The 16,607-nt window shown below is 44.0% G+C and overlaps 1 protein-coding gene and 1 long non-coding RNA gene across 8 annotated transcripts in view; one reads left to right on the forward strand and one right to left on the reverse strand.

Annotated features, from left to right (window-relative positions):
- LOC141408463 (uncharacterized) overlaps positions 1-16,607 on the forward strand; it is a 35,096-nt gene that overhangs the window by 8,740 nt on the left and 9,749 nt on the right. The window lies entirely within an intron of this gene.
- The window catches only part of KIAA1549L (KIAA1549 like), a 292,279-nt gene continuing 282,020 nt past the window's right edge, over positions 6,349-16,607 (reverse strand). For all 7 annotated transcript variants that reach the window (XM_065528331.1, XM_005578244.3, XM_074013979.1 and 4 more), the window contains one exon: positions 6,349-12,598. In XM_065528331.1, the coding sequence (XP_065384403.1) occupies positions 12,317-12,598 (282 nt within the window). In that variant the 3' untranslated portion in view covers positions 6,349-12,316. The remainder of the gene's footprint in view (positions 12,599-16,607) is intronic.

Here is a 16,607-nt window from a genome sequence, read left to right on the forward strand (position 1 = left end):
AAGAAACAATGGATTTAAACTATACCCTGGAACAAACGGACTTGACAAATATTTAAGAACATTCTACCCAACAACTGCAGAATACACATTCTGTTCATCAGGGCATGGAATGTTCTCCAAGATAGACCATATGATAGGTCACAAAACAAATCTCAATAAATTTAAGAAAACTGAAATTATATCAAGTACTCTCTCAGACCGCAGTGGAATAAAATGGGAAATCAACTCCATATGGAATCCTCAAAACCATACATACATGGAAATTAAATAACCTGCTCTTGAATGATTGTTGGGTCAATGGTGAAATCAAGATGGAAATTAAAAAATTCTTTGAACTGAATGATAATAGTGACACAACCTATCAAAATCTTTGAGATACAGCAAAAGTGGTGCTAAGAGGAAACTTCATAGCATTAAATGCCTACATCAAAAAGTCTGAAAGAGCACAAATAGTCTATCTAAGGTCACACCTCACAGAATTGGAGAAACAAGAACAATCCAAACCCAAACACAGCAGGGGAAAAGAAATAACAAAGATTAGAGCAGAACTAAATGAAATTGAAAAAAGAAAAATAATACAAAAGATAAATGAAATGAAAAGCTGGTTCTTTGAAAAGATAAATAAAATTGATAGACCATTAGCAAGATTAACCAAGAAGAGAGAAGAACCAAATAAGCTCAATTAGAAACAAAATGGGAGATATTACAACCAACACCACAGAAATACAAAAGATCATTCAAGGCTACTATGAACACCTTTATGCACATAAACTATAAAACCTAGAGGAGATACATAAATTCCTGGAAAGATACAACTCTCTTAGTTTAAATCAGGAAGAACTGGAAACCCTGAAGAGACCCATAACAAATAGTGAAAATGAAATGGTAAAAAAAAAAAAAAAAAAAAAAAAAAAAAACAACAACAACAACAGAAAAAGTCCAGGACCAGAAGGATTCACAGCTGAAACCAGACATTCAAAGAAGAATTGGTACCATTCCTATTGACACTATTCCACAAGATAAAGAGGAATCCTCCCTAAATATTCTATGAAGCTAGTATCACCCTAACACCAAAACCGGGACAGGACATAACAAAAAAAGAAAATTACAGACCAATATTCCTGTTGAACGTAGATGCAAGAATCCTCACCAAAATACTAGCTAACCAAATCCAACAGCATTATCAAAAAGATAATACACCATCATCAAGTGGGTTTCATACTAGGGATGTAGGGATAGTTTAACATATGCAAGTCAATAAATATGATATACCACATTAACAGAATTAAAAACAAAAATCACATGATCATCTCAATAGACACAGAAAAAGCATTTGACAAAATCCAGCATTGCTTTTATGATTATAACTCTCAGCCAAATCGGCATACAAGGGACACACCTCAATGTAATAAAAGCCATCTATCACAAACCCACAGCCAACATAATACTGAATCAGGAAAAGTTGAAAGCATTCCCTCTGAGAAAGCATTCCCAACAAGACAAGGATGCCCACTCTCACCACTTCTATTCAACGTAGTGCTGGAAGTCCTAGCCAGAGCAATCAGGCAAGAGAAAAAAATAAAGGGCATCTTAAATCACTAAAAAGGAAGTCAAACTGTTGCTGTTTACTGATGGTATGACTGTATACCTAGAAAACCCTAAAAACTCCTCCAAAAAGCTCCTAGAACTGATTAATGAATTCGGCAAAGTTTCAGGATACAAAGTTAATGTACACAAATCAGTAGCTCTGCTATATACCAACAGTGATCAAGCTAAGAATCAAATAAAGAACTCAACATTTTTTACAATAGCCTTTTCTTTCTTTACCAATACAATACAATACAATACAATACAATACAATACACTACGATAAAGTACAATACTTAGGAATATATCTAACCAAGGAGGTGGAAGACCTCTATGAGGACAACTACAAAACACTGCTAAAAGAAATCATAGACACAAACAAATGGAAACACATGTCATGCTCATGGATGGGTAGAATTAATATTGTGAAAATAATTATATAGTCAAAAGTAATCTACAAATTCAATGCAATTCCCATCAAAATACCATCATTCTTCACAGAACTAGAAAAAACAGTCCTAAAATTCACATGGAACTGAAAAGAGCCAACCTAGCCAAAGCAAGAAAAAGAACAAATCTGGAGGCTTCACATTACCTGACTTCAAACTATATTATAAAGCCACAGTCACCAAAACAGCATGGTACTGGTGTAAAAATAGGCACATAGACCAGTGGAACAGAATAGAGAACCAAGAAATAAATCCAAATACTCACAGACAACTGATCTTCAACAAAGCAAACAACAAAAAAAAAGTGGGAAAGGGACACCCTATTCAACAAATGGTGCTGGGATAATTGGCAAGCCACATGTAGGAGAATGAAACTGGATCCTCATCTCTCACCTTGCACAAAAATCAACTCCAGATGGATCAAGGACTTAAATCTAAGACCTAAAGCTATAAAAATTCTAGAAGATAACATTGGAAAACCCCTTCTAGACATTGGCTTAGGCAAAGGTTTCATGACCAAGAACCCAAAAGGAAGCACAACAAAAACAAAGATAAATAGTTGGGACTTAATTAAACTAAAGAGCTTTTGCACAGCAAAAGGAACTGTCAGCAGAGTAAACAGACAACAGCCCATAGAGTGGGGGAAAATCTTCACAACCTATACATCCGATAAAGGACTAATATCCAGAATCTACAAGGAACTCCAACAAACTAGCAAGAAATAAACAACAATCCCATAAAAAAGTGGGCTAAGAACATGAATAGACAATTCTCAAAAGAAGATATACAAATGGCCATCAAACATATGAAAAAATGCTCAACATAACTAATGATCACAGAAATGCAAATCAAAATCACACTGTGATTACCACCTTACTCCCTCAAGAATGACCATTGTCAAAAAATAAATAAAATAGATGTTGGCATGGATGTGGTGACAAGGGAACACTTTTACACTGCTGGTAGGAATGTAAACTAGTACAACCACTATGGAAAACAGTCTGGAGATTCTTTAAAGACCTAAGAGTAGAACTACCATTTGATCCACTACTGGGTATCCCAGTTGGAATATCTACCCAGAGGAAAAGAAGTCATTATACGAAAAAGATACTTGCACACACATTTATAGCAGCACAATTCGTAACTACAAAAATATGGAACTAGCCCAAATGCCCATCAATCAACGAGTGGATAAAGAAATTGTGGTATATATGTACAATGGAATACTACTCAGCCATAAAAAGCAATGAATTAATGGCATTTGCAGCAACCAAGATGGGATTGGAGACTATTATTCTAAGTAACTCAGGAATGAAAAACCAAACATTGTATATTCTCACTCATAAGTGGGCGCTAAGCTATGAGAATGCAAAGGCATAAGGATGGTACAATAGACTTTGGGGACTCATGAGGAAAGGGCAGGAAGCAGGTGAGGGATAAAAGGCTACAAATTGGTTTCAGTGTATACTGCTGGGGTGACAGATGCACCAAAATCTCACAAATCACCACTGAAGAACTTACATAATCAAATACCACCTGTTCCCTAAAAACCTATGGAAATAAAATAAAACAGGATAAAACCATACCCAGATATGCATGCCCCCTTCTCCAGGGCTAATGCCTGCTCAGTTGTGGCATCTGGTTTCTGGTCTTAGCCTTTGGTTCTCTTTTACCTGGACCCATTCTAAAGGAGTTGGTCACTGTGGCACACAAAAGTGGGTTCAGGACCAACCAGTTTTAGGGATAAAATCTCACAGAGAAGCAAACTTCTAGTTCCCAAAGCCTCCGAACATTAATACATGAAGCAACTCAGGCAATCTGGCCCTTTGTTTTCCCAGTCTTAAGACTGTCCAGACCCTCTCTTGATGCTGCTAAAACCTGACCTAGAAAATGGACATCCCAAGGGGCATGCAACCAGCCCCTGGCTTTGTCTCCCAATCCCAGCAGAGTAGGATAAACCATGAGAAATCCAGTGCAACATCCAGCCTATTGGTAGATCCCGTGCCCCAAAGCCAGCTGTTCCCAAAGGTTCCCTAGGCAAGGCATCTGGTGGTTGCCTGATTTTTCATTAGGTTCTGTTGACATCCTGTGGATACAGCCTCAAGGGGTGTGGCTCCCACAGGCCCTGTAGGTCTCCCAAAGGCCTCCCACACCAAGACCAAGGAGCTGAGTGAGGAAGTGGGCACCAGAGTAAAAAGCAAGCTCTCATATATGTTGAGTGTAGGCTCATTGGAGTCTGGGGGCTTGGAGGACAGGTTGGTGGTGAAACTGTTATGCTAATGAGACTTTATTTGAATTCCAATGAGTCCGATGGCCTCTCCCCAAATGCGAGTTTGTGCATGTGCAAATATTAACACTGAAATGTTGTTAAAAATGAAGTGCCAAACTATGCAAACCAGTGTTGATCATAACCATTCCTCCAAGTGGTTATAGAAAGAATCAAAGCAATTGTTTTCTACTGTCTCAGTCTGTTCAGGCTGCTAAACAAAATACCATAAACTGGATGGTAACTTATTTCTCACAGTTCTAATCTGGGAAGTCCAAATTCAAGGTACCAGCAGATTTGGTGTCTGTGAGGGCCCACTTCCTGGTTCATAGATGGCAGAAGAGATGAGGGGGTCTCTGGGGCCTTTATTACATATAACAGCACTAATCTCATGAATGAAGGTTCATGACATAATCACCTCCCAAAGGCCCCACCTCCACATACCTTCACATTGGGGATTACGTTATAAGACATGAACTGGGGAGTGGGGGTGACACAAATATGCAGTCTGTAGCACCTACTACTCATCCATGTACATTTTACCAGCAGTTGACCCTCAATGATGTTTCCATTAATTGGTTCCACACTCCTTCGTAGGCACGTTCTTTCTGGTTTCTAGTGGCCAGCAGAGCTCATGAGTTGGATGCATGACATTTACTTGGAAGTCTACAGAATGTCCTTGGGAAGAAGTATGTTCTCCTATTTATGATGGAGACTCAGCAAGGCGAAGCTGGGTTTGCCATATGCCTTTTCCAGCTTTCTGCGCCTGTGTCTGCCTCCTACTCCTGGTACTGACGTAGGCACCACCACTTCCTTTTACTTGATTATTTCATTTGCCTTGAAAGCCAGGAGCAACCAGGGTCCAGAAGGAAGGAAAAAAAGGGAAGAGTAGGGAATCCATCAGTTCTTGGACTTACTTGTACTATTCTTTGCAATGGCCTTCACCCCATGGTGAGCCTCACAAAAAGCATTTTGTAGGGGCTCCAAGTTTATTTCCCACTGTAGCAAGACAGTGGCTTTGGGAATGTCGTTTGTGCATATTTGAGCCCTCTTCACAGAGAAGCCGAGGGTGGAGTAAAAAAATTGCTCCTCCAGTCTCTTAAGTACTTTCTAGGTACATGCAGAGAATTGGAGCAAATTAGGCTTCAGTGAGAAGCAGCGCCATGTTGCTGCCCAAGCTCAGTGGATCCATAAAAGCCCCAGGGTTGTGACTGACCACCAGGGCACAGGGACGCCTCAGAAATTGGTTGGTTTGTCTGTTTTCATTACAAGAGACAGGCTTTCTTACCTTTGAAAGCTCCTTGGCCTCAAGGCCACTTCTTACTCAATATTCTGCCTTCTTAGAACTTTGCTTTGAATATGGCCCATCATGGCTTCTCTGAGTCTTGACCACCCAATTTCAGCCTCTACTGATAACAGACTCTGTTTCCTGGTATTTCCTAGAGAGAGAATCCAGTTAGCCTAGCCCATGTGCTGAGCCACATTTTTGTGGCTGGTCAGCCTGTGAGCTTGTGGCTCCTGGGTCGATGGTCTCTCCTGTCCAATAGCCAGAGGGCAAAGCAGACGGTACCACATATGTTCTCTGGATAGGGCTGAACATAAGGCAGGCATCAGGACTGCTGGGACTCACATGGGGTGGTACAGATGGGTGGTCTTGGGAGCTGGTGTCCCATACCACTGTTATTCTTGGACTCCTTGGGAGCCACTGACCTGGATGAGACTTCTTTATGCTCTGAGAAGGGCACCTAAGTGGACACTGGCTTCTTCTGCCTTGGGTCCCATTGGCCCCAGGAATACATCTTTCTTTAGCTGCTAAGTCATGGGTAGGCTGAAACTGCTTCTCTGGGGCCTGTGGATGGCCAGGGGTGAGCATTTTTTTTGGCCCCTGAGCTCATCACCTAAGCTGGGATGGCTCCTGAGACCACACTGGGTCCTACAGGACTGGAATGGTTCTTTAGCAACCCCCAACAGGCACTGTTTTGTGGCTGGCTTGTGAAAGGGATTCCATCTCACCATCTGGAGGAGGTAGAATGAGAAACAGGCAGGTTTTGGGGTATGAAAGCCTTTGTCATTTTATTTTACAATAAAAAATTCTAACAGCATATGAACACTCTGTTCCCGGCAGAGGCTAAGGACATACAAAGTTCATTAGAAAGCAAAGCATTAAAATAACAACAGCTACATTCAAAGCTTCTGCTCAGTACTTTGCCCAATGTGTCTAATATGGTTTTAAAGACTCACTGGTCGGGATTTTTCACCCAGAGTTAAAGCACATGTACGAGTACTTACATATCCTCCAAATCATAGACAACAACGACAATAACAGCAACTCCAGATGACACTAGATCTTGTGGGCTATTTCAAATTTAGGAATTTCTTCATTTTTCCTTGGTAAAACGTTGTGTCATGGAACATGTGACTATATAAATTAATTCAGCAGATCGGAGGAGATAAAGTATTTTCCTGGATAAAACTGAATTACAAAACTAATAATTTAGTAAAAATGCCTTCAAGTGCTTGTCAAACTGTTTTCAGATACATTATGCACATGCTGCTCAAAATCACCATGGGAAGTACAGAGGGTCTTATACCCATTTGACAGATGAGGAATCAGAGACCAGTTTAAAGTGAGTTGATCAAGGTCTAGGATATTTATACCTTTTTCACAATTTCCAGTCCATTGATAAGCCTCTGATCCTGTTTGGTACAAATCTTTTCTCTACTCAGTTTGTGTGTGAGATAGGTGTGTGTTTAAGCATAAGGAAGAAATGAGGAGAAATAAGATGAGGCCACAGTTAATTTATGTAAAATATGTTGATGGCCTCTCTCCATAATTTGCAAAAGTCTGACCAAGGTCAGAGAATGAAAATGATCAATTTTTAGATTTCATTTATAATGGCTCTCACTGAAGTATGGTTTGACCAGTGGAGACAGATTCTGCCATATCACAAACTTCCCATTTTTTTAAAACCTGCAGAGTCAGAGCAACTGCATATCTTCTAAAGTCATGTGTTTGTGGCACAATTATATTTCCTACATATTCCTTTTCAGAAACACCTTACATTTTAGCAATTACCACAGGCTAGGATTCTGTAACCGTTCACCTAAGAAATCAAGAGGTCTTTCAATTCTCAGGACACTAACTTATATTCAGAAGGTCAAAATAACTTAAGTTTCACTTGAAACCAATTTTGTTTCAAAAGACTCTGTTGAGGGGCTCATTGGTTTTCTCATCCATGCAAGTGTGTGGCCATGAGCCACCTTAATAGCACCTGAGCTAAGATCATGCAATTCAATTTACAAGTATTTATTGTCTGCCGAGCAAGACATTGTGCTAACTGGGCCTTGGTCAGAAATTGCTTCTTAGACCCAGCGGCTGTATCAATAACTGGTGGTGGGGTGAGAAGTGGCTGGGGCAGCTCTGGCCAGTCTAGCAGAGTTTCAAGTATGTGCACCCTCACCTGATGTGCAAGTGAAGATACGACTTTTCTCTCTGTGGTAGCATCCAAGGGACTGTTCTCCGAGCGCTGGCTGCTGCGTGGCATGGCATCCCAGGAGTACTAGTCAGTTCCAGTGTGTAGTAGGTTCTTTTCGGAGGTCTTGCCCACTCACGCTCCTCCTTCTGGGTACCAACCCCCAGTAAAAGTCCCTGCTGAAAGGGTCAGTCCACGGGGCCATGCTTAAATGACATGACCCTGCCTCCTTGGTAACAGCTGATTGGACAGGCACCTGACCCCGGGGCGGCTCACCCATAGGCAGATGAACTAAACCAATCAGATCCTCAAAAATTTGCCTTAGGGGTCACAGAGATGCTAGTCAGAGTGGTGGGTACTGAAAAGGAAAGGTTTTGCGGAGTGGGTTCTGGAGTGGATTTTTCAGCTACATATGCACTAATGAGAAAGCTGGTTGGCCAGAAGAAGCAAGAGAACCAGGCAGATAGGCAGAGGGAAACAGAGAAGAAAGTCCATGAGGACAGAGAACGTGAGAGTAAAGGCAAGGGTAGCTGTCTCCATCCCTTTCCTGTAGGGGAGCCCTGTTCTGTTTGTGAAATGTCCCTCTATTCTTTCAGCCAACACCTGCACTTGACCAAGTGTGAATGGATTTCTAGTCCTTGCAAAGCTCCTTGCCTGGAACACATTTGAGGTTGGACTGAATGGCAGAATTTAATTTCCAACACTTAGACCCCCAGTCAGTCCCTACTCCAAGCTAAATGACACTCTTTCCTTAAGAGTACTTGGATGTAGTTTGTAAATAAAATCCAAATTATTTTCTGGTGTGTGATAGGAGGAATTTAGGATTAAGTACAAATCCTGTTTTCAGACTTTTAAGACAGTATCTGTTATGTTATTCATTAAACGTTGAGCACCTGTGTGCTATGTAGGAAAAAAAAAAAAAACTCGTTTATATGTAATCAATGTTTAAATCTTTTGATCCGTTTCTCTAATTTCTGCCTGTTAGAAAAAGCATTTCTATTAGTTAAATTCCTCACCTCCTCCATTCTACATTCTCTCTCCAAAGGGGTGTGTGTGTGTGTGTGTGTGTGTGTGTGTGTGTATGTATGTGTGTATGTGTGCATTTTAATCACAGATCTAACTATTTCCCTTCTTCCATCAAGATTACTCAGACATTACATGCCCTTCTGCTGAGTTCTTAAATTAACAAACTCACAATAAAACTTCTCCCGGGACCAGGGAATTGATTCTTACATAATCTACCCTGAAAGAGGAAACTCCTTGTTCTGCAGGTAACAGCTGCCGTCTCATTATGCACAAGCCTCAGATCATAGGTCTCACGCCACACAATGGACTTTTACTGCACCACTGGGTCCCCTCCCCTGATGCAGAGCATGGACTCTGCTGCCTCACAGTGACACAAAGTCAAGGGCCTCCCTGCCTGCCTGTTGGGATCCTTGGTGCTCAGACAGGAGTGCACCCCCACAGTCTAGAACAGCAGGTGAGGTCTCCATTTCCTTGATGGAACTCTCTGGAAAAAGCCAAAATGCATTTCTTTTTCATGAATGCAGAAAACTCATATCAAAACCAGCACTGAAAACTGTTTATTATGCCACAAATGCATCATCCTCTATACACTGTATCTGAAGTTCGTTATATACTCAATCATCTTTTTTCTTGGCAAGAACATTATGGAGTTCTTCATATGACCCTTATCTTTTTTTTAAACCTCTAGGCACAGTTGAAGAAATGTGTTACTGACAAGCCTGCAGGCCACATGGTGAGATGGAAAGCAAGCGGGCTGGTGAACCAGCAGGTTGGGACTGAATCATTGGGCTGGTCACTTCCCTTCTTGGTACTTCTGCTTCCTCCTCCGAGGTCAACCAAGGTCCTCTGTGGCTTCTGCGACTGTCTAGAGGGTTCTGATGTACACGGTGTTTGTTCATTGCTGCCTCCTCGGGGCTCTCTGGGAACCCTATTTCAATTCTTTGAGGCACTTTTGCCCATCTCTTAGAGTCAGCTGTCCAGGTATCTGTCACCTCTGTGGGGTTAGGAGATTCTTCAGGGAAAGGACCACATCTCTCTCAGTCACAGAAAATCTGACCAGGTGGCTCTGTCTCCCCATGAGTGGGAAAACGTGAACAGACTGATTTCTTTCCAACTTAAAGTTTTCCTCTCATCTATTAATACTACTTGTTAAACCCCTGGTGTCTAGTTTAAGAGTGTAGCTGATTTAGCATGCTATCTTTTTAGTCATCTCAGTTGACTCACTCAATATTTCCTGGGGCTCTGTAAAAGACCACAGTGATTTGTGACTCCATCCTCTTAGCACTCTGGAGCCATAGCTCTGCAAACTGTAGACTCAGTCTCTGTAAGTCATTGAAACATCCAAATTTCAGACACTGTCTTCTGAAACATTTACATATATTTCAATTACAGTAAGGTCTTGAAACGTCATTTTCACATACAGTATTTCCAGGCATTTACCAAATAGACAAAGTACTGGTTGATATCATTGCACTAATGAAATATTATTGATAAAGCAGGACAATGTAGCTGATTTTATCAGACTCATACCATTTGCATGAAAAGGCTGAGTTTCTTTGGCTCTTTGTTCATTCAAGTGCATTGAATGCCTATGTAGATAGACGTAGGCATTATGTTAACCTGTCAATAAAATCTCACACTGTCCACAGTGTTTTGCAAACTGATTTAGGTTTTGGACTACAACAACTGGCCATTGATAGAAATATACCATATATACACACGGGAATTACAAAAATACATTTTATTTATAGCTGATTTCCTTTTTAAGTAACAAAACACTAACACTATGAAAGATCAACCAGCATACTAAAAGGACACTACCTATTATCATCCGAACAAGAGACTTGTTTGAAGGTTCCATGACACATCGTCTCTGAACATTCCAGAAAGGGCAATTTTTTGCCATTGGAAAATAAAAACAACTTCTTTGAAAAGTCTCTGCATTGACAGTTTGAACCTCCCCTTCTAATCAGTTCCATTTCTAGTCTTCTCTCAACTTTTAAATTTCTACCATCTTCTTTCAGTAAAGACCAAAGAAACTCGTGAGGACAATGGAAAGATGGGCTCAGAAGAAAATGGATACAGCTGAAGCTAGATGGGTCATGGGTGAAAGCAGGACAGGACCTCATTCTCCAACACACACCAAGTAAGCCCCCAACACTGCACAGGTTGTCACACTTGGCGAGGGAACCAGAGTCTCCAATCTCCCAGGTATACAAAGTCAGTAACTGTTTTGCTTGCATTGATGGGTAGGCGGCGGCTGGTGCCTCAGTGCTGTGAGGCGATGTCCTCTACCCAGAGCTCGGGAAGCCAACTCGCCATGCCAGGGAGGGTGACTTGCAACGTCATGGTCACAAGGTGGCCACCCTGCCATTTCAGCAAACGTCTTCCTATGTCCATTAACTAGGGGGAACTGGCTAACTCCATATGCTTTTTAAAAGGTTATTTACATTTAAATGAAATTCAACAGCTTTTCTACATTCAGAAGCTTCTATAAACAGAGGCTGTGGCCTGGGAAGACTGTGGTTCTACCACTCCTGTTTCTAACAGGAATCAAGTACTATTTCCTTTTGTACCACTCAGCAGCACACACTGGACATCATTGTTGAAGAGACAGAGATTTTCTTGTAAAAGTTGATGTATTTATTATCCCAAGAAAAAAAGAAGCTCCATCTCAGGCCACCTTCAAAGCAGGGCAAAGAAAAACCTCCACAAATAACCGTATTTCTTTTGTAGGATCCTAAAAGCTCTTAGCACCGATTCTCCTTCCATTAGATCCTAACTTGTAGGGGACTTTTATTTCCAAAATGGCAACACCTTTTAAAAAATCTGTCAACACAAATCCACCATTCCCTCTCATCTTCTCTCTTTCTTGGCCTTTGTTTAATTGATGAGGGAAACAAAGAGTCAGGCCTATTTATAGGCACAGTCATTGGTACTGACTTTCATCCAGTTCATTTGACTTTGAATATGAACCTAAAAAAAAGGGGCTCAGGTTTCTTGGCTGGAGTCAGTGTCTCCCTTACAAACTGATTTTAATGCTCACGGTCATGGCTGACTGAGAATACAGTCTGGTGCTTAATCCACACTCCTGCATTGCCTTTAACGCAGAAACAGAGTTAACATGCAGAGGTCACCGAAGATAAGAGCTACGTTCTCCCGCTTCCGGTGATTGATTAAAATGTGGCATTGGATAGGAATCTGTAGATTAGCTAGTGCCTCTCATGACTAAGCTTCCATAGGGAATACGGCCACAGTTCAAACATTTGACGTGAGAGATTACCAAACATAAGGCCCCAAGCAGGGACTTCTTGACCCACAGTCCGTTGGATGAGCCAAGAATCTAGTCGTTCAAGAGTTTCCTGTTCCCAGAAGCCCCATAGTTCACCTTTTCAGAAACGGAGGGTGAGAAAGACTCACCCATTGCTATGTCTCAAGTCCTAACATGTAGGCATGGGAAACCCAAAGGCTGTGTCCTCAAAGTTCAGAAGTCCAGAGTCCCATGGGCTGAGGCATTAGACCTGGAACTCAAACATATCTGTCTGTTTTTTGGCCAGCTTGGCCACCTCCTCCCGGATGGCCTTCACGAGGGCCGCAGTGGAGATGTTGGTCAGGGGAGCGTCTGATGGGTCATTTTCTGCCAGGCTCTGCTGCGAGGCTGCTGCGGAGGGTGCCGGGGCCTGCTCCAGGCTGGGGTGCAGGTTGACTGGCTGGCTGTACTGGCGAGGAAGCCTGGAGGGAGAGCTCTGCGGGTACCGTGATCGGGGGTAGGCCTCGATGTACCCTGGGAGGGGCACCTGCAGAGGGCGTGGGGAGAGAAGGACAGGGCCCGGCATGAGGAAGGAGCTCAAGTCACAGGACACACTCGACACTGGAAGCAGGAGGGGACTGAGGACATGGAAGAGAACTCAGAAGAAAATGGAAGCCACATACCATTGTATAGATACAAAACTCAGAGTCAGTTTGTTTAGAAAATAGGTAATTTTGGTGGCTCACGCCTGTAATCCCAGCACTTTAGGAGGCCGAGGTGGGTGGATCACGAGGTCAGGAGATCAAGACCATCCTGGCTAAAATGGTGAAACCCCGTCTCTACTAAAAATACAAAAAAAATTAGCCAGGCATGGTGGTGGGTGCCTGTAGTCCCAGCTACTTGGGAGGCTGAAGCAGGAGTCACTTGAACCCAGGAGGCAGAGGTTGCAGTGAGCCGAGATTGCGCCACTGCACTCCAGCCTGAGCAACAGAGTGAGACTCTGTCTCCAAAAAAAAAAAAAAAAAAAAAAGAACATAGGTAATTTAGACTCACTGGATATACTGTTTGGATGAATTAAATAGGTGTCTGAAAAACCTTAGGAATATATACATCTGAGTCTATATTTGAATCTGCCTAGCTACCTTATTTTTTATTACTATTATTTTTAGAGATGATGTCTCACTCTGTCATCCAGGCCGTAGTGCAGTGGTGCCATCATAGCTCACTGCAGTCTTGAACTCTGGGGCTCGAGTGATCCTCCTGCCTCAGCCTCCTGAGTAGCTGGGACTATACCTGGGTACCACCATACCCAGCTCTTGGTTACCTTATTCACATAAGCACAATCCAGCAAACAACAGAACTGTTTATGGTCTCCAGAGGAACCCAGGGGTTTATTATTAATAATAACTAACATCGATTGAGCCCTGTGCCGAGGGTTTTCCACACATTATCTCATTTAGTTCTCAAAGCAATAAGCTAGGAGGTCGGTATTGTTATCCTTACCTTGCAGATGAGGAAATTGACGAGTGCCACAGTCTAAGGTGACAACCTACCAAGACATTCTTTGCAGAGGTCTGTCTGGCTCCAAGGGCTGGAATTAATCACTGCATTACAATGTCTTGGATCTGGGATATGATTTTGGTTTCTTGAAACGTTTTTCTCTCTTCATCAAAAGTGGAAGACACAGAGTCCTATGCTTAAAATATGTAAACTTCTAGGAATAAGGACAAGTAAATAATTTTTAATTTAGAGTCGATTCTCCTACAGAAACAGTGGCACATACAGGGATGCTGTTCCAGGGTAATCCACATAACCCATGATGTTAATTGGAACACTATAGAATAAGCACCCACAGACAACAGAGGCATGGGGTGCTATGGCGAATGAAGTATGTGTGGGAGGACTGGGCAGCTTAGGTGAGTTTGGAAGTTGAACAGGGTACCTCCAGGAAGACGCAGTAGGAGGGGCATTCTGGGCAAAGGGAAAATCAAATACAAATCATCAAATCAAAATGTATGGGAGTACTGATGGCAGAGGCTGCTGCCATCACACCGGCTGCAGCAGGGGTGCACGGCTAGGGCTGCACATTCCATGGAGCCAGTGGGAGCCCCCCGCTTTTGAGTTGGAGCAGGAGCTCCCCAGGATGCTGCTGCAGCCACCCAAACCATGACTGCAGACCCAGGTCGCCGCCTCTATGGAGCAGGCAGGAGCCCTGCCCTCCTGGGTGGGGCTACAGCCACCCAAATTGTGCTGTGGATTCGAGCCTCCCTGTGGTCTTGAATGGGGACAGGAGCAGGCAGGATCTGCCCTGGGTGCAGCTACAACCACCCCACCCACAGCTGCAGAACTGGGCTTCCCCCTCCACGAGCAGGCAGGAGCCAGGGACAAGTTGGAACCCTGCCCCTTCTGTGTTGGCGGGGCTGGAGCTCCCGGGTGCAGCTGTAGCCACCCTCCCAGGCACAAGACTAGGCATCTGCCTACATCCTCAGCATCTTGGGAAGGTGCCCCCTCCCTGCTGGCTTGGGGGTGTCTGCTTCTGCTGCCTGGCCTCTTTCTTCCCCCTGTAGGGGCTCTGACTTCTGAGTGCGGTTGGGGACAGGCCCCCAGGGCCATGAATGGCAAGGGGTGGGGTAGACAGACTCCTGGGCGGAAGAGGGTGGGTCTCCCATAAGACCCTACCTTCAGAAAGCCAGGGAGGGCCTGAAGATTGGGGGCTACCTGCTAGTCCTCAGGCTGGAGTGAGGACTCGTGGTTTCTCTTCTGGGCCAACCCATGGACCAATCAGCACACACTTCCTCCCCTCTGAGGTCCATAAAAGCCCTGGGCTCAGCCAGAGCAGGGCAGAGGACAGCTAGAGCAGAGGACAGAGAGACTACGGGACAACCAGCAGCAGAAAGGAGCTACCCTCCCTGCTGAGAGCTTCAGAGACCTGCAGAGACGTCTGAACAAGCTGCCTGTGGAGAGGAGCCACCCTCTCCAGGGCCTCCTCTCTGCTGAGAGCAGCAGACAGTGGGATGAGCAGTGGGCAGAGAGGAGCCACCCTCTCCAGGGCCTCTTCTGTGCTGAGAGCTGAACACTCCATGGGACGACCTGCCTACAGAGAGGAGCTACCCACTGCGGGTCTCCTCTGAGCTAAACAAACCTCCTTGTCACCTCCTTCACCTTTGCTGTGTCTACATACCTCATTCTTCCTGGACCCAGGACAAGAACTCAGGCAAAAGCACCACCGGCCACAGAGGTTTCCAGGAAGAAAACTGACACCCCAAAGATCCCATAACAGTACAAAGAAGAGAGTGCCCCAGGGAGCATCAGTGACCTCAGGCTGACCGGAGAGGGTGCGTTTAGTGTGGAAGGAGCTCAGGCAAGACAGACAGACAGGGGTGGATTCATAAGCTGCTGAATGTCAGGCTACAGAGTCTGCATGTCCCGTTTGATCTACCCGTTTTCAATGTCACACTTCTGAGAAATACAGCCTGTTCCCATGCTTAACAGCAATGCTCATCTGGCTCCTGAGGGAGGATGGAGCAGGAAGTCCTAGTCTGTTCTGGCTGTTATGCTGAAATACCATAAGCTGGGGAGCTTATAAACAACAGAAATTTCTTTCTCACAGTTCTGGAGGCTGCGAAGTCTGAGATCAAAGTGTTGGCAGATTCTGCATCTGGTGAGGGCCTGCTTCCTGGTTCAGAGACAGCTGTCTTTTCACTATCCCCTTACATGGCAGAAGAGGTCAGGGGTCTCTCTCAAGCCTCTCTTCTAAGGGTACTAATCCTATTCATTAGGGGGTTTGCACTCATGACCTAACCATCTCCCAAATGTCCCATGTCCTAGTACCATCACCATGTGGGTTAGGATTTCAACATATGAATCGAGTGGGACACAAACATTCAGACAATACCAATGGGATGGGGTGATGACTCAGAAACTCTAGATGGGGGGATGTGTGGTGGGAAAGCAGTCCCCTCTCCTCCCTGCTGGATGTTCCGGTGATCCCTCCTGAGAAGGCAGGTTCCTGAGATGTGCGGCTGACGCCTGGGCTGGGAGCCACGGATGGGTGTCAGGCAGAGGAGGAGTCTATATTTGGAAAGGACACCTGGAGGTGGACCCACTGGAGGTAGGGAGCAGACAAGTTCTGAGGCTTTCTCAATGGATCAGATGAGAACTGATGAGGACCCAAGCGAGGAAAGAAGTAATGGGATGGATGTCCCAAGTTAAAATTTGGGACTTTGATTTCCTCACAAGACCCAGCAAAGAAAGACAAAATGGCACACAAGTGCTAAGGGTGGGTCTTTATATACAAGGACTGATATGTTTCATTTGTATCTCTGAGGAAAACCAGAGTTGGGCTGTTTGAGTTCTTGGGCCACATGAGCTGGGAAGGTACAGGTTACTGGGGTCACCAAAAAACCAAGACCAGGACATGGCGTATGTATTTCAGATCTCAGCTCAAACTTCCTTTCTTCCAGGAGACCTTTCCCAACCCAACATCAGCCTAGGGATCCCTGTTAGATGTTTCCTTGCAGCTTCTCCAGTGTAACAGTTATTGCTCCTGGTGCCAT

This window comes from Macaca fascicularis, chromosome 14, assembly GCF_037993035.2.
Source record: "Macaca fascicularis isolate 582-1 chromosome 14, T2T-MFA8v1.1".
NCBI lineage: Eukaryota > Metazoa > Chordata > Mammalia > Primates > Cercopithecidae > Macaca > Macaca fascicularis.